Below are 19205 nucleotides of genomic sequence, written 5' to 3'. Positions count from 1 at the left end.
AATGGAATTTTAATCAATACCTTGTGGAGTGCAAGTGCTTTTCTCTCTGGGATCAATAGCCCAAAGTTTATTATCTCAGGATTTAGACCTGTCTATTTAACAGTAAGCTGTAAACCCTGAACTCCAGCTGAAAAACTGCAAATCTCTGAACCCAGATGGTTGCTGGGGCTTTACAACTTATGGCTGAGATTAAATTTTAAAACCTATGCCCTGAGCAGTAAATGTGTAAACTGTAAATCCTGACTGATAAATACTGAGTCCCACAAAATTAACAAGTAAACCACAACACCTGAGTGAGAAACCCTCAACAAGAAATTCTAAACAAAAAACTGCACAAGAAAACCTCCAAACCCTCAGTTTTATGCAAGAAAAAGCAAAGCACGTGTGAGCGGAAAAACAGTAAAGAGAAGCCAAGGAATTTCTGCCCACAGCTTAAAACACTGCCCCTTCATTTGTGAATGCAGCAGAACTGTAAGACACGTCACAAACACTTTACAGTTGCTGTTTATAAGCTTGGTTTTAGCCACCTTTCAAATGTGACCATATGCAAGACGCGATACATAGGATTGTACTAAGGTGCACTTCCACTGAACCTACCTGCCACGCTGTGAGCACTAATTCATGTGCAGTACCAACAGACATTTGTGTTATTCAAGCTATCCAGAAATTGGCACACAGGGTGTCCAGAACAAGGGTAAAACACTACAGATGGGGAAATACTTATGATGTAAACTAGACATGTTTTTAGCCTATTAACCACATTGCGAGCATTTCTAGTCCAAGCCACCTAACCACTCAGGCACCCGGCTGTCTTCAGCCTTTGGCAGACGGTACTCCTTAGGGAAACCGCAGAGCAGACAGACACTGCAATGTTAGAAGTGTTTGTTTGTCTTACTGGGCATGAAAAAACATGTAACATAGAAAGGGGGAACAAGCAGCCCTCTCACCTGTCCGCTTTCTCATTCAACACAGGCAAGAGAAGGAAAGCTAAGACCTCTCAGACTCCCAAGCAACCAGCCACTGCTGTGCCCAAGTGAACTGCCTACTCAGCACACTGCCACCAGAAACACCCCTCTCATTCACCTGAGAGCAAGGAAGCCAGCCTGCACTCCATCCCTCTGTCTCCAACACCCCACCTACGCCTCTTCACTTAGCACTTCTCTCACAGAAACATCAGGCACACCACACCCATGGCACCCGAATTTTTTGGTCTCCTCCAGACCATTCAGAAAGCAGCCTCTAAAACTCCAAGCACTACAGAGGCTAAGGTATTGGGAAACAGACTGTAGCCAGGACAATGAGAGAAGCAAGGTTTTGCTTCACTTCCATAGGGTGCCTAACGCAAAGTAGCTCCAGTCAAACAGACCCTGCTAGAAAGCCCTGTGACTCAACAGTGTGCCCAAAGGCTGAGTCAAGTGCAAGCTGCTGCTGCAGAGAGGAGGAAGAAGAGCAGAATGAGGCTGATGCAAATAAGATACCTGTTTACATAAAGACAGATCCAACAGACTCTGTGCCAGTATCACATTAATGAGCCAAGCTGCACCACATGACAGCCCTGCCTGGGCACAGCCGAGCAAGAGGCAATAACAGCCCATGCGGAGGACAGCCTGCACACTGATGCAGAGGAGAGATGATAACAGCAACTCCAGACTACCCTGCTACAGGCACCTGCCCTAACACCCAAGTACCAGGAGACTCTGATCTCTGTCTTCCTGACACCTTCCCCACGAGCCTCTTCGTGATCAACCGTACCCTCCCCATAGCATCTTGGCCCATTGGTGCTCCCCCAGTGCACATCCACAGCCCCGTGCCCCAGCAGCAAAAATTTCTGGAGAGGTGTTAGACTTAGTCTGAATGAGGCAGATCAACAGCACCTTCCATTCACTCCTGATCAACTCCACTGAGCACCCACCAGCCCTTGGCACCTCGAAGGCCTGACAAAACACAAAGGAATGCCGGATCTTCAGCTTGACTGGAGGTCAAGCTTGAGCAGGAATCCAGAAAGGGGATGGGGAGAAGAAGAGAAGAAAAGAGGGATGGGGAGACAGACAGGGGAATGGAAAGAGGGATTTAGGGGGTCTTTGAGGAGTGTTTGGGGGTCAGTAGGAGCTTTGAGGAAGGGTTTGGGAGAGTTTGGGGGCTGCTGGCAGCTTTGGGGCAGCATCTGGGGGGTCTGGGGCAGGCTTTAGGGATATTTGGGATCTGTAAGGCCACTGCAGATCCATTGCAAGTAGCAGGGAAAACGACAGTACAGTGCGAGGCCTGTGCTAGTCTTTATCAGCGTCCAGTGGTGCTGACGGCTGCAGTCTCTGTTGTGGCATAACTTCATCAGGCAGAGCTTTCTGGGAGAGGCATAGTAACGTCCATCACCCCCATGCCTCCTGCAACACTGACAGCCACACACAGCAGCTGAGGTACTGGCCCCCACGTGCACACAGCACCCCAACCAGGGCAGTCCCCCCTCCGCCAACTCTAACCCCCCTCTTTCCTGCCTCACTCCACCCTGCAAGGGCATTTCAGATGCTCCCTCAAACTGTCCCTCCAAACCCCCTAACCACTTAACCTTGCCCCAACATGACCACTGAGCCCTAAAAGCCCTGGTAAGTGCAAAATTACCTGCTGCTCTTCTTCATGAGCACTGCAGCTGGAGTAAAGCAGCAGGCACTCTGGACGGCCTTGAGGCCTGGGGCAAGTTTCTCATGCCTATGGTAGCTAAGGACCCTGCAGATGACAGTAGTGACTCCAGAATTGCAAAACGGTTGAGGTGCGAAGGGACATCAGGAGGTCATCTGGTCCAACCCCTCCATGCTCAAGCAGGGCCAGCTACAGCCAGCTGCCCAGGACCATGTCCAGATGACTTGAGAATATCTCCGAGGTGGGAGACTCCACAACCTCTCTGGGCAACCCGTACAAGTGCTCCGTCACCTGCACAGTGAAAAGGGCTTCCTGATGTCCAGAGGGAACCTCCTGTACTTCAGTTTGTGTCCATCGCCTCTTGTCCCGTCACTGGGCACCACTGAAAAGCGCCTGGCTCCATCTTCTTCACACCCTCCCTGCAGGTTTTTATATACATCGATAAGATATCTGCCCCACCCCCACCCCAAGCCTTTTTCTCTCCAGGCTGAACAGTCCCAGCTCTCTCAGGCTTTTCGCATGTGAGATATGCTCCAGGCCCTTTGTCACCTTGGTGGCCCTTCCAGTGATGGTGGCCCATGGTGGCCCTTGGTGACTCTCTCCAGTATGTCTGTGCCTCTCTTGCACTGGGGAGCCCAAAAGACCTCTTGTGCTACAGACAACAGCCCAGATACCCTTCCCACCCAAAAATTCCAGATTCCCTGACACAGGGAAGAAGCCCCAGATAACCTGAGTAAGCAATTGGCCCTCAAAGAACTGAGGAATGCACCAGAGATGCCAGCACAACCTCAGAGTCCCTGGAAAAGCCACCAAGACGAAAAAATATGGCTCCACAGGCCCCATGATAGCTCTGGGAACACTTAGGAAAATCCCCAGAAGCAACGGGTGTGGCTCTAGAGAACCCCTGCAAGGAGATACAGCGTCAACAGGCCCACCTCCCAGAATCTAGAGGGCTAGGAACATCCATCTCCTACAGCAGATCACAGTAGTGGCACCGAGGAGCTTTTGTGCTCATCCTAAATGAGCTATAGCATGACATTCTTCAATTAGCCCTTACAGGATTAGCTGGTATCGATCAAGCATGTACTGCCCATCCTGAGATGTGCCGTATTAAAAAAAAAACCAAACAAAACCCCCATACACAAGTGTCCATCTCTGCTATCAAAGTTGTTTGAATTGATCACTTCCATACACCAGTATAATCAATATGCAGATTTCCAAGGCACCTTAAATTTCTCAGTGATCTTCATTAACAACAACTTGTAGTTCTGAAGAGAGAGGATAATGGTATGAATCATGCTGCAGAAGCAAGTGTGTACCTACTCTGTGTCGCAGCGTTAGAACACACGATTGGGGCGGCATTAACGAGCTATTTCGACAGTGACTCCACTCAAAGTTTCTTCATCTCTTTTGCTTTGCACTCCATGCCAACATTGCATTGAAGTATCTGATTGCAAATTTTGCCATTCCAGGGAAAGCACTAAGAAATCTATCAATAAAAGAAGTTCCTGCTTAAGCCTTTTACAACAGAACTGCTGCAGTTGCCCTGCTGCAGTTGCCCCAGCTCTTGGATAACTTTTATGTTAAAATTAAAAACATCAAGAGAAGTAAAAAAAAAATACACAACTGCACAACTTTAAAGCAAAAGAACACAAGTGATTTTGGAAGAAAGTGAAGGAATTTAGTTTCTACTTTGTTCCATTTATACAAATTAAGAACTGAGATTCTTAAATATTTAAAGCATGAAAACAGAAGTGAACTATTATCAATGAACAAAGACATCTTTGACAATTCATCTTTTAATAGGAAGTACTTAAATTATATTTTTAAAACAATGCTGAGAACGGCACAGCTCAGCTGTAAATTTGCAATCTGACAAGTATCTCGCGGCACTTTTCGTGCTTCTTTTTGTTTTTGCGGTGTAAGAAAGTCAGGAAAAAACCTCCTTCCATTATGGAAAAACAGCAGACAGGAAGATAGTTAAACTCATCAGTCAAGGATTTTCAAATTACTTATATGCTGCACAGTAGACAAATACTCAACCATCTACACCACCCCCCCACCCCCTGCCCAGATCTCAAAAATAATGTCTCAGTGCTTTGCATTAAATGATGACCAACTGAACTGATTTTGTCGTCTTGGCAACACTAAATCCAATGACAGATCTCTTTGTTCTTTTTCTGAATCCACCAGCTGATAGCCAAGCATGTTTATAGCACCTTTGCAAACTTCTTGTATTTTCTTAATTTTCTGGAAGGAAAGAACATTTCTCCAGGCCTGTGAAACACTAACTGCATCTCGAGATGTGATTTTGAAGGCTTCTTTTTTTTTTCCTGGTCCCTGTCCATGTGTGATATTGTAGATCCAGCTTTTGAGCACAGGGGTCAAACTAAGATCTGCAAATTTATACATTTCTGAGATTTCTGATAATGGATCTCTTACCAGATCTTCAAAACGGATCATTAAATAGCGATCTTTAAGGAAATTAGGTGGTTTTAGAGTAGCCGTTTCATAAATCTGAACATGACTTCTACAGATCTCTTGCATTACTTTGTATTTGCTGTCTTCCACTTTAGTGCCATTGGTACTTAAAACAATTCCATTGTCACGGGCTAATGCTTTGACCGATTGTTCCCGTGACTTGACGACTGCCCTGGGGTCACGGACCAAGTGAATAATTTTGAGATTCAGGGATGGATCAGTGAGAAGGGGGTAGAGGACCTTCAAGTCAAAGAATCGAACCTCCTTGATAACAACATGGCTGTAAGTTTTACAGGCTTCCTCCACCTTGCTGAATGGGTACCGTCCACAAAGAGTCTTGCATGCCATTTCACTGGTTATGTCAGTACGTTGAAAGGAGTCACAAGCAGGAGCTGAACACAGAGCCCGACTCACTGCCCACTGGAAAAGATCGGATAAGTTTCTTTTCCAAGGCATGTAAGCATCAAACACAGACATGTCACACAGAAAGACCGACCTGACTAGGTCCCGCACTGCCATGTGCAAGACCTTGGCACTGTTCTGGTACATCGTAACCCACACATGCCACGCAGGCTCCATCAGGTAGAAGACGCTGGGGTGCTGGCTGAAAAGTTGACCGACGAAAGAGGATCCCGACCGCCAGGAGGAGAGAATGAGGACGTGGACTTGAGATGGCTTCTCCTCAGACTGAGGCATGAAGCTACTGTACCGGGCATACATGAAGAGTAAGAATCCAGTCTGAACCGTAACAAAAAGTATAACAATTGTGGTAGGAATCCGAATCCTTGCCATTCTCACTGAGGAAAAGAATAAAAAAAGCTGAAAAAGAGAAGGAAAATGCTGGTGAACCATTGCTCCTGTGGCATAATAATGACAGAACTTACACAATACAAACTCTTGCATTAGTAAAACCTTTCTTCAAATATGCATGTATATATTTGGCACTCTTTGCTTCCTTAATCAGTGGCACTGGGAGATGATCATCTGCAGGTGACAGGTGTCAGAAACTGAAAGAAAGTAATGCGTGACAGCAAGATCACAGCAGAAATAAGTTTGGAGCAAATGTTCGATGCTGAAAGAAACCTTGATGCAGCTCAACCGTTGGAGAAAAAAAAAATCTACAAAATACACAAAGCCCTCTACTTGAACTCTAGTAAATACTACTGAGGGAAAACAAAACCTTTCTGAATCGCTCCACTGTATTTCCATTTCAGTCTAACATTACAAGGCCTCCTATCCCTTAAAAGGAGTGGACAGGAACATCAGTAACTGTGGCTACTGAAATAAAAATCATCTTCTTCTCTAATGTGAGCACTGTACCCTGTGGTGACAGGAAGGCGCTACACCAACTGATGCTTGTGCACAACCCTCTGTTTTCCAAATTGCATGAGACAGGTGAAAACTCGCAACCTGAAGCTGCATCGGACCACAGATGTTAAAATGAAAAAGCAGCTGACGTGTGTCTTTGGGCTGGAGCACATATACCCCACGATGGAATACCCTGAGTTTGCATTTAAGGAATTATCCATTTGTGAGTTAGAGTTAGTCTGCATGTAACTAATTAGTCTGCATGTAACTGGACATTTTTAGGCATGTCAACCCCGAGTGGACTTCTGTTTTACTTTGAAGTCAAAGTTCAAGCCACGTGCACGCCTCACAACTTTTTACTAGAGGTTTTTGGCACCTACCCCTTTGTGCTCTCACTTTTGTAGATTCCACTTGTAAGCAGTCAGTATATGTTAGCAGGCACAATATTAGGAAAGTAAGAATCCTCGTGTACGAAAATCATCTTTAGAGTTTTACATATAAGTGTTTGCTATGTAGCTGCATTTAGACAATTTTTTTCTTGTTACAGTGAAAGGTGCATATATCAACACACTCCGGACTCTTGAAGTAAACCATGCAGACTAGCGAATATAGATACATACTGATTTGACATAATAGATGCATTAAGTTCTTAGTGCTAGCCTAATAAAACATGAAAAAGACTATTAATTTGTACCAAAAGCTGAAATAAATGGTCAAAAGAAAGAGACAGTAGAAACGGGCAGTTTCAGCTCCTTCCACTGCCTAAATGTCTCTTCACGATATAAAGAAATGCATTCTGTCTTAAATGGACACAATTTTGCTACTAAACTTTTGTTTGTAAGCCAAGAAAAACAGCAGAAATATGAGCTGAGTAGGAAAAAGGAGTCAACAAAACCATCTACCTTCAGTATCATTACAGTATCTTGTAAGGAGAGTAAGGCAAATGAGTAAGGAACTAACTTGCTTGCGGAAGTTTTTCTCCCAAAGTACCATCTCTTGCTTGTAAGACATAGAACCACAGAAGAACCACAGACATGGACTCGTTGGAGTGAGTCCAGAGGAGGGCCACCAAGATGATTAGAGGGCTGGAGCAGCTCTCCTATGAAGACAGGCTGAGAGAGCTGGGGTTGTTCAGCCTGGAGAAGAGCAGGCTCCAGGCAGACCTCACAGCAAGCCTTCCAGTTACCTGAAGGGGCCTACCAGAAAGCCGGAGAGGGACTTTTTACAAGGGCACATAGTGATAGGACAAGGGGTAACGGCTTTAAACTGAAAGAGCATAGATTTAGATTAGATATAAGGAAGAAATTCTTCATTATGAGGGTGGTGAGGCACTGGAACAGGTTGCCCAGAGAAGTTGCGGATGCCCCATCCCTTGTTCAAGGCCAGGTCGGATGGGGCTTTGAGCAACCTGGTCTAGTGGAAGGTGTCCCTGCCCATGGCAGGGGGGTTGGACTAGATGATCTTTAAGGTCCCTTCCAACACAAACCATTCTATGATTCTATGAATCATTTAGGTTGGAAAAGACCCTTAAGATCATCGAGTCCAACCCTTAACCTAGCACTGCCAAGTCCACCACTAAACCATGACCCTAAGCACCACATCTACATGTCTTTTAAATACCTCCAGGGATGGTGACTCAACCACTTCGCTGGGCAGCCTGTTCCAGTGCTTGACCACCCTTTCGGTGAATAAATTTTTCCTAATATCCAATCTAAACCTCCCCTGGCGCAACTTGAGGCCATTTCCTCTTGTCCTATGGCTTGTTACCCGGGAGAAGAGACCGAGACTCACCTCGCTACAACCTCCTTTCAGGTAGTTGTAGTGAGCGATAAGGTCTCCCCTCAGCCTCCTTTTCTCCAGGCTAAACAACCCCAGTTTCCCCAGCTGCTCCTCATAGGACTTGTGCTCTAGACCCTTCACCAGCTTTGTTGCTCTTCTTTGGATGCAAAGTTCTGTATATTCTTTACATCCACTCTAGTTTATACCCACTCAGCTAAAAATGCCTTTTTATATTTCCTACTTCACCATACAATCTGTTTCTGTAGCTTAGCAGCAGCATTTATTTCGCTCTAAAGCTATGGTTATCACTGAGTTTTTAGTGCTTGTGCTGCCCATTAAGGCAAGGCCCTTTTCTCCAGTGGTTCCACATTCTCATCAACTCTGCGCAAATATCCATGACATATGGATATATGGCAATAGCACCTCCTAGGATGAAACCCATGGCCCCTTAAGCCTCTCCTGCATAGTCCCAATGCTTATCAAATGCTCTGCCAAGCCATTTCAGTCTGCTAGCCTGGAAGAAAGCTACCCACTCGTTTTCCTTCACCTAGCTCTTTAGCACTGAAACAACTCGGCACAGCACCGACCAGCACTGGAGCTGGAAGAAGGTAGGGAACAAAAAGACACAGAAGGGAAAGAGAGCAGGGGAGCCCCAGACCACAGTTGCCAGCTTAAGCCATGCACACAGGTCTTCAAATTAATCAGTAGTATACCTTTTGACTATCTCCTGCGTAATCATGTCACAAAATAATTTACATGGATTTTTCAGATGGAGTCATGCTAGGCCTCCCCTACGATTGGTCTCTCAAGTCTGCTGGGTCGCTACTCACATTACAGAAGCACGTAGCTAACTGCCAAGCTTACAAATGAACAGTGAAAGGGACAAACCTACACAACTTCTGTGAAACAAACTAAAAAAAACCCCACGTCTTTCTCATCAAGCTGCTACAATTCTTTTGTCATTTCAAAATAGTGACTAAAGGACCCTGGTTCATCTCACAGAATCACAGAATGGTTGAGGTTGGCAGGCACCTCGTGTAGGTCATCTGGTCCAACCCCTCCATGCTCAAGCAGGGCCACCTACAGCCGGTTGCCCAGGACCATGTCCAGATGGCTTTTGAGTATCTCCGAGGTGGGAGACTCCACAACCTCTCTGGGCAACCCATGCCAGTGCTCTGTCACCTGCACAGTGAAAAGGGCTTCCTGATGTTCAGAGGGAGCCTCCTGTGCTTCAGTTTGTGCCCATCGCCTCTTGTCCTGTCACTGGGCACCACTGAAAACAGCCTGGCTCCATCTTCTTTACACTCTCCCTTCAGATATTTATAAACATTCTAAGATCTCCCAGTATCAGCCACTCCTCCCAGTTTCCTATCATCAGCAAACTTGCTGAGGGTATACTCTTCCCCATCATCCAGATCATTAATGAAGATGTTGAACAGGACTAGAACCTGCACTGACCCCTGGGGTACACTGCTAGTTACTGGCCTTCAACTAGACTTCGTTCCACTGACGGCCACCTTGGGGGCCTGGTCTTCAGCCAGTTTTCAATCCACCTCACTGTCCGCTCATCCAGCCCATACTTCACCAGCTTCTCCATACAGTAACCTTTACTGTTTTCACTTCAAGATGCCTTTTTTTTTTTTAAACAGCAAAATGGGACAAAAAAATATGTAGGTATATTTCCATATTACTTTCTGAGAGGATAGTAACAAAATAACAAATATAACAGAGTGCTCATAAATAACCTTATTTTTCAGGGCCAGGTCCATAAGCGAAGTCAAGGCCACAAAAAGAGCATACCTTTTTACAAGACCCAGATGTCAATATATTCATTCAAATGGCTACTAATATATCCACGCAGACAGGCATGGGAAAAATAGCCCAGTCTCCCCTTTCTGCTCTGGCAATGGTGTCTGGACAGCAAACAAACATGCTGCCAATTTTTGGCAGTGGGATGGGGGGGCGGGGATGTCTGTGGACCAAATACACTGCGAGTTGGCTTTGGAATTCTGATGCATAACCAATACGAAAGCTGTACTTTAAAGGGAAGTGAAGAATGACAGGTGTAGTCTGGTCTATAAACTGATACCTTGGCACTGCACTAAACCATTAAATGTTAACTATGGAATTACTGGGGCCTTGGCATGGCTCCAAGATCTCCTGACTGGGATCCCAACAAGTCCTGATCCTATATGGGACCAATGACTTTTTTTAGAGCATCGTATTTTGCATGCTAATTTGCCCACAATAATTCTTCAAGACAATATAGCAGAGTACAGTAAGGTGTGAAGATCAAGCACAAGGACAGTCAACAACTTCTGTAAAAGGAATACTGAAGTGACTATCACTCCTCAGCCTGGAAGAGAGGCTCCCTGGACAGGGAAATCACAACCGGCCTGGAGAGAGCAACTGCAAAAACACTCTCACAACTGCTCGGAACAGGAAAATTGGGAGAATTCAATTAAATGATCACTCATGACAAAACCTTTTCGTACGCTGCATCATAAAAAATGTGAAACTCTGCCTCAAGATGCTGTGGCAGCAACAGTATACAAGAGTTCAACAAATTATTACATCGACTGAAAGTAATTAATGGAAGAAGAGCCTCTCAAGGACAGCTAAATGCAAAGATGAGGCTACAGCCCGTGGCTTAGCAATTCCCTAAACTGTCGATGGCCCAAGGTATCTGCCTGCATCTGGGAGGTACACTAGGAGAAATCACTTTTCCTGTATTATTTAACTTTTTTCCCTAGCAATCCACTACTTGCTACTATCAGGCACAAGAGCAGATAGATAAACCTTTGGTTTAATTCAGCATGGCCATTCTTCATAGATAAAATTTGCCTCGTTCAAATACTGAATTTTTGCATATTATGTCACCAGAAGCATCTACGAGTTTCTCTATGCTGTGAGGATTATCAGCGATCCAGCAGCCTGCACTGACACTTTGCCAAACAGAGGTGATGAAAGAATCTAAGCAAAAGTGGAAGAGCAGTTGCATTTGCTAGTTTAAGGAGTTTTCCTGAAACAGATTCTAGGCCTGAAAGCCAGCCAGCCATAACGACCTCAAATCTTTAGTCTGCAAAATGTTAGCCATTTTCTGCACTAAGACTGCATTCTGCAGCTCCTCACAGCCTAACCCATTATGTAGCTTTAAGAGATCCAATGATGCTATTTAAAGAATTAATATGTTTCTACTCTAGCTACACAGAACTGCTGCTCCACTCTAATCAAGATCACTCTGCAAAAATGCAAACGCCAACTGTTCTTTATGCCTTATTGGTGAGGCATGGGGGAGTGAGGAATAAAAACATGTAGATGTCAAACCAAAAGCCAGTTTTTTAAATTCACATCTGCCTTGGCTGCCTCTTGGACCTCTCCTTGCTCTGATTCCCACCCCAGTACTGTTGCAGAAAATACTGTGCCAACACAAAAAACGGCAAACGTGAGTATTAGTCCATAACTTGTGTCTGAACTAGTCTGCTCACCATAAGCGCTACAAACAATATGTAAAATTACTCTAGCTAAAGTATTTCCCTACTCTTCGGTATGATGTAACTGCAAGAAAAAGTGCAATATCAAAGGAAAGCACTAAGTAGGTACACATTTTCAGTATTTAAGATTCATATTCTACCCTTTTGGGAAGGTTAGGATGTTTCTAAGGAATATGCATGCACACAGACACCACAAAGAAATGAATAATTACACAACAAAATGCAGCATCTGTAAGAGTATTATCTCGGGCAGTTTCCAGTGCATGAGGCCAAATACACATCCAGTTCACTGGATTTTCTTTATAAACAGTGCCTTTTATTTCTGCATTTCTCACGCTGGGCACGTGTAATTCTATTTGCATGTAAATATGCTTTCACCATTTGCAATTGCATTCTGCAGCTAAGGTGCTTTCAGCCCGGGTTAAACTTACACCCCTTTAATACACAACTTTATAACCCACAAAGCTCTTTCATGATTTTTGACGAAAGTTAGCTGAGGCAGAAAGCAGCTCTTGAATACCCTGAAGAATCACCTTCTCATAAACTTGCTGAATATATATATATATATATATATAAATCTACTGAAGAGATTACATGGTATCATTGCCTTAATTGTGAGGGACAGGACCCTGCGATACAGGCTGCTCCTTCTGCTCCTCCTTCTGCTCCCCTATTTATCCCATTGCAGGACTGACTCACCAGAGGGTGCTGTTAGGCAAGCTCGCTCTTTCAGCACAGGAAGGCAATATGCCAGAACTTCATCAGTTTCTAGGCGAAACAGTAGTCTGTGACCTGCTTTGCATCGCCTCGCCTCCCTTTTTGCCAGTGCCCTCCTCCTCCGCCCGCCGCTCAGCGGCACTGCCTGCCGACCCCAAGCTCCCTCAGGAGAGCGCAGCAGGGGCTCGTTCCCGCCCTCTTTCTTCCTCCTCTGCTTCACGGCGGCGCTTCCTGGCGACTGCACCTGCCTGACCAGAGCAGGCCTGCTGACTGAAAACACGGGGAGGAGGAGGAAGGGAGAAACACCAGAGGGGCCAGATGTCCTAGCACCACTGCCACTTCAGCTGCCATCTCAGTGACAAAACCCTCTAGCAAGCACCTCCTCATCGACTCGTTAAATCAGACTGACCAGAAGTGGCGAGGGAGCTACAAGAGGCAGAAAAACGAACTGTGAGGGATGTCAAGTTGCAGCACAGAGCATTCTCAACATCTTTTGCATCTCTCAGCCGAGACGTCTGAAGTATTGCAATACTTGGTGGTATCACAATTAAGTGCTTTTGAACATAATGAATACTGCTAAGCATAATTTTTTTTTAATAACAGCTAGAATGTTATTCCCTTTCTGTGATAGTAGCATTACTTCTTTTGTGATACTGTTTCTTCAGGGAGAGCTCTGGCAAACAGCAGAATAATCAAAAGTCTACTTCTAACAAATTGTTGAGGCAGAATCATCTCTTCACAAGCCAATGCAAATGTTCAAAATGCGATCTGAAAAGCATCTGCACGTATGGTTTAGCTGACAGTCCTGAGCCAAGCTCTGTCACTGGGCTTGTCTGCTAACGGCTACTAATAGAAACAAGATCCTGGACTAGATGAACCCTGGGTCTGACCCAGAATAACTATTGATACGTATTGTGCAAAGGAAATCAATTATACAAACTGGACAACAGAGCAATGATTTTCTTCATGACTTAAACTGGCTCTGATAGAACGCTGAGCTGCAGGGCCACTATCATCTGCCATTGCTTGCCAAGAGACTAGATACGTTACAGAAAACTATCCAGTTTTACCAGGCAGGGTAAAAATACAGTAAGCGGTAGTATTGATCCCAGAAAGCTTGTTTTCTAAACAGAGCACTTTTCAGACCCAGAATGGTAGAAAAGAATGGAGGAGGAAAGAAATAAATTGTGCACTGGATGATCATTTAGCTTGTGCTTTCAGGGACTTTTATTTGTTTGTCACATAAGACAAGTAATGTTGGAATTGAGTAATCAGATCTTTGCAGGTCTGCACTGAAAGGAGCACAGTTGCTCAGTGAACTTCCTTTCAGTACAGAATTCAACCTGAAGAGACCTAGCAAATTAACAAAAATTAACTTTATAGCTACAAAAAAAAAAAAGACCCTCTTATTACACTGCTCATTCTTTTCTGGGATAGCAGAAAGACTGTAGAAAGACAGAAAGAGAGTGCCTCACATTAGAGCTGTAAAGAAACATGGGCTCTCTTTGAGCTTGGGACAAAAGGCTGGGATGAAAGACTCCCTCAGAACAAACAGGTCTGGGTCTGTTGTGGGAAGACTGAAAAACCTAGCTGGAATAAAGCAAAGAACTGAAAACAACTGAGAGAAGAATTACAAGTACCTGCTCCCCTACAAGGATTTCTGAGCAACTGAATCTTAGCTGTCTTTGTCAAAGTCTTCCCCAGCCATCTTGTGCCTGAGAAAATTTCCAGCACACTTTCATTTAAAACAGTTTATGTAGCACTTTTAAAGCCAAAGTCTTCATAGATTACACAGAAATTACTTCAACTTCCACAAAGTGCAAAAATACACATTCAATTAATTTCCTAGATTGATGTCTTCCACTGAAAAATGAATACCTAATGCTATATTATGTGCTCAACCTTTTGCCAGCCAAAAATTATTTTATCCTGTATGCTTGTTATACACTAAATGCTGACTTTCAGAGCAATCATATGAGCTGAATATAAGTATAATCTACGCACTTATAATTCACCAAAACACCTCAGTACTGACTGTGAAAAGAATGATAATGGTAAATGTCATCATGCATTTTAAAGAATTAATAGGAAAATGTTTGTGCATGGTGTGATATACAGAGCAAAGATCACCCGAAGGTCTACTATACCTTATGGAGAAGTTTACTCACTACATACTTCACCTATAAGACATCGCACCACCATCGCAGCCACTACCAGAATGGCTTCTATGAGGTAACATTAGAAACGTAGTTCACTGCTCAAAAAAGTGAAATGCAGGAACATGACAAAACTGGTCTAAGAAAAATGCACAAAAATATTACTAGTAATTCTTGCTATAAACCACCCAGCTGAGAAAACATCACTTTCCAGTGTTCTTCCACATCTTCACAAGGCAAAAGCTTACTGTATCACCAATAATATGTAGAATGGTCTTTGAATGGGGAAAGAAAAAGCTAGTTTGGAGGGTGCCTTCTATAACCACTGGTACTTCAAAAAGAGTTAAAATTCTTTCCAATAGCTGATTGTTGCTAAACAGTTGAAGGAATTAATAAGCCTCCTTAATTTTTTTAATACAACAGTGAAACTGCAACAGAAATAATAAAAGTACAGTAAATGTACTGTAATCAGACATTTTGAATTCTGACAGTATATTAGCATTTCAGCTGATAGTGTTAATTCAGCTTTGGAAAACGTACTTCCTTTAACAATCTAGTGGAAACTGAGATTGGAAGAGTCACTTCCAGGTAATCATCAGATTTAAATACTTTACAATACAATGAAACATACCACAGATTTCATGATATGACCATAAAAATTATTTTTAAAAGGTACTGGGCTTTTTTTTTTCTTTATATTGTTTCGAGTTGTCCAGCCTGAACAAATGGCAGTGTCAAGCACAGCCCTACAACAGCTATTTCTGCATGCAATGCAGCTGAAGACCACGAAGTGTTTTCAGCTACTAGAATTACCGGTGTTCAAGAAATGGGGTCTGCTCAGTTGCAATTTTTGTAGGAATTTCTACTATTTTTAAGGATGGCAAAGCTGGGGTGACAAAGAGACACTTGCAGTGACCGAATGCTATTCACTTATTTGAGACTTTGCCTGCACCGGTACAGTAGTGTCCTCAAATTCAAACAGCCTGAGGATGAGTGGCCTGAGGTGTGCCCTGTGTGCCCCGCTGAAGCAACCGCTGCAATAAGGAACGACGACAGATTCTTTGGCACAGTATGTCACCTTCACGTAGAAACAGAGGCTGGACACAACAGAAAAATGAGAAGGGATTTCCCGGGATGACGGGAAATGTTCTCTAAAGCACCTGATTTCACCGTCTAACTGCAGCAAACCACCTTAACACGAATCAGCCATGTTCTCTAAGGCGGGGGAGGGGGGGCGGGGGGGACACGGGATGAAGAAAAAAGGCTGATTTTCAACAGCTTTACCTCTGTCGACAACCGACTACGCCTCAAGCAACGCCCGGCTCGGGACTGTGCGACATCAGCACCGCAGCGGGCACGGGGCCGCGGCTCCGCCGCACCGGCTACTACCGCTTCTTCACCCTCACGAGTAGGGGCGTGCGCGAACGGCTAAAAGCATCCCCTGAAACGTAGTGCAAGTGATTATAAACACCGTTGTTAGATACCCAAAAAAACGGTCTGTCATCGCCCGGCTCGCCGACCGGGACGAGGAGCCCTGCGGGACACCCCCCCCGCCCCCGCCCGTTACCTTCCCGCCGGCTCCCGGCACCGCCGCGGATCCGAGCTGCTACAGAGACAATGAGCCGCTTTCAGACGTGGCCGAGGCACCGGGGCAGCGGGAGGAGCCCGGGAAAGAGCCGATCCGCCCCGCACCCGGAGCATCCCCGGGCAAAGGCGCAGCCTGGCAGAGGCGGCCGGCCCACTCGCCCGCCCCGCCCCGCGCAGCACAGTGCCGCGCAGCGCTCGGCCGCGCGAGTGGGGCCGGCTCGGCGGGGCAGCCGCGCCCGCCCCGCCGCCAGCAGACGGCGGAGAGCCTCCTGCAAACGCCCGCCCACGGCTCGGGCGCCGCACCGCGGGCTGACGGCGCCCGACCCGTCGGGTCCGGGCAGCCTCACCGGAGCCGGCCCGCTGCAGCGTCGTCGGCCCGCTGCCTCTCCTCGCGGCCTGCGCCGCCCCGCAGCCTCTCCTCCGCGGCCCTCCCCGGCGCCTCGGGCCCGCCTGCCGCAACCGCTACCTCCGCCCCGCCCCGGCCCAGCCGCAGCCCCACGGGGCCGCGCTCGGCGCCGCCGCATCCTGCCTGCCCCATGCGAGGAGAACCGAAAGGGCCTACCCCCACAGACGGGCCGCTTGGCCAGTTGAGAAATAAGCAGAGAGGGGGTTTCTTTCACCCTAGCGTCACCCCTCAAAAAACTTCTGAAGCACGGCTCTCGCACGTCCACATCCCCGCTTTTACTTAAGCACTTCTAACCAGTTACTTCTTCCTCTTGCAGAGCCCCTTACAGAAATCTGATTAATCCTAACATGCCTCTGTGCCCTTCCTCAATGAACAGCACATAGATTGCTCTCTGGCATGTATGTACACAGAAGATCTGTGTAGTAGCACTGTGGTGGTTTGCAGTGGTATTTTTGTCTTTTTATTTTCTGTTGCTTAGCAAGGTGAAGGAAGCATCCTGACAGAGGGCCTTCAGAGAAAGGCTTCTCCTTCCTAAAGCTCCTTTAATGCTAATTGCAGTGGATTCTTTTTTCTTTGTACTTCATTTTATTGCTACAGCCATAAAATCTTACATTTTTTCTATGACTTGGTTACTTACAGAAGCAGTATGCCTCTCCAAGCTTGTAAAAGGAGCTGCAACTATGAACCAAGAACTATGGTCAGTATAAAAGTGATGCAGGAAGTTACCACAGCAGAGGTATCACAAACAGGCTTTTTTCTCTGCTGTAGTCACGTCTGCCTTTACTGCTCCTGTTACACTGCATAGTCCCAGTTCTGAAACACACCTCTTTCAAAAGAAGGAAATGGAGGGATTGCTTCAGGTCATACTGTCATACTAAACAATTACATGCCACCTGCACACAATTAACTTTATTTCCTCCTTCTAACTTAAATACCTCTCCTCTCAACTTACTGTAGAGGATTTTTTCCAGCTTTCTCATTCTAAAGGAAAATAGAACAGAAGGATATTTTTCTCTGCATTTCCTGAACCAGACCTATTCACCATGTCTTATCCCGTATGCATTCACTGAACTGTTGCTCTGAGCAGCATCATTTGTCATAACTTAATGTGGAAGGATACAACAGGAGAGAAAAGTGAGATGGAGACTCCGAGTATTGTTGTTTTCTGGCATTATCCTCTTTCATGTTCCAGTTGCTACCTTAAACAGGCTTCTGTTCAGCTTGGAGGGCTGTTACACATTCCATTTTTGTGGGAGTACAACAGCTCAAACCATTAAAATGGGGTTCTATGATCCCTCCAGAGATTTCTGTCCCTTGCTTATGCCCACCCTAATGCTTGTGCAGACACATACCAAGTCCATTCAGGGAACTGACTTGCCTGAAAAAGTGAGTCTATTTGGTAAAGATGATCTTCACCATAACGAATTCCCTGAATTAACTCATGCAGACACACAAGCACTATCACAACTGCAAGGGCAAAGAGCTGGGACTACAGTGGACCAGATTTACATCAGCTTGAGATATTGGGGAAACAAGCTCACAGGCCCCTTCGTTCATCCTGTGTAGAGCCTAGAAACACTAAAAAGAGGTAGACAGTTGCTTTGAGTCTGCACTCTGATACAAAGCCAATTATCAGTAGTCCTAGGTTGCCAGGCACAGACTTCAAATATCAAAGAGCAAACTGGAGATTTCAAACCAAAAAAATATATATGTATATACAGCGAATGCTCCTTGCAGTAACTTAAAATTCACATGTAAGTACGTAAGTTTCACAAGCACAAAAGTGTGTTGAATAATCAAGACATGGCTCCTGTCCTGGTTTCAGCTGGGATAATTTTATTCCTAGTAGCTGGTATAGTGCTGTGCTTTGGATTTAGTATGAGAATAATGTTGATAACACATTGATGTTTTAGTTGTTGCTAAGTAGTGCTTACACTACTCAAGGACTTTTGAGCTTCCCATGCTCTGCCGGGCGCACAAGAAGCTGGGAGGGGACACAGCCAGGATAGTTGATCCAAACTGGCCCAAGGGCTATTCCATACCATACGGCATCATGCTCAGTATAGAAACTGGGGGGAGTTGGCCTGAGGGGCAGCGATCGCTGCTCGGGGACTGGCTGGGCATTGGTCAGTGGGTGGTGAGCGGTTGCATCACTTGGTTTTTTGTTGTTTTTTCCCTGGGTTTTGTTCCTCTCTCTCTCTCCTTGTTTTCATTTTCATTACAATTTTTTTTCCTTTTTTTCACCAATTATTAAACTGTTGTTATCTCAGCCCATGAGTTTTCTTACTTTTGCTCTTCCGATTCTCTCCCCCATCGCACCGGGGGGGGTGGTGGTGGGGGTGCGGTGGTGGTGAGTGAGCGGCTGTGTGGTGCTTAGTTGCTGACTGAAGCTAAACCACGACAGCTCCCACATTAATGTTTCACTTGCATTGAAGAATAGGCTGGAGTCCATCCAGCATGTAAAACTTGGGAGAACTGCAAGCTGCAAGACTACAAAGTTTAAAATAAGCTTAAACAGAAGTTCAAAAAGAAGCTGGCCATTTTGAGAAGAAAAGAAAGAGGAATAGGCAGGTCTCCAAACTGCCAGGATGTTGAATTCTAGAGGACAATGGCCAAAAGATGGGGTACTGCTGTACAAGTTGC

At 45.4% G+C, this 19205-nt stretch overlaps 1 protein-coding gene across 1 annotated transcript; it reads right to left on the bottom strand.

The window, feature by feature from the left end:
* Positions 1-4357: 4357 nt before the first annotated feature.
* LOC140657011 (carbohydrate sulfotransferase 6-like) lies at positions 4358-5907 on the bottom strand. Its single transcript, XM_072873420.1, has one exon. It carries the CDS (start codon positions 5905-5907, stop codon positions 4726-4728), a length of 1182 nt encoding a protein of 393 aa, XP_072729521.1. The 3' UTR covers positions 4358-4725.
* Positions 5908-19205: the final 13298 nt, after the last annotated feature.

This window comes from Ciconia boyciana, chromosome 9, assembly GCF_034638445.1.
Source record: "Ciconia boyciana chromosome 9, ASM3463844v1, whole genome shotgun sequence".
NCBI classification, from domain to species: domain Eukaryota; kingdom Metazoa; phylum Chordata; class Aves; order Ciconiiformes; family Ciconiidae; genus Ciconia; species Ciconia boyciana.
The sequence above is the reverse complement of the archived record's forward strand: the minus strand, read 5'-3'. Positions and strand labels throughout refer to the sequence as shown.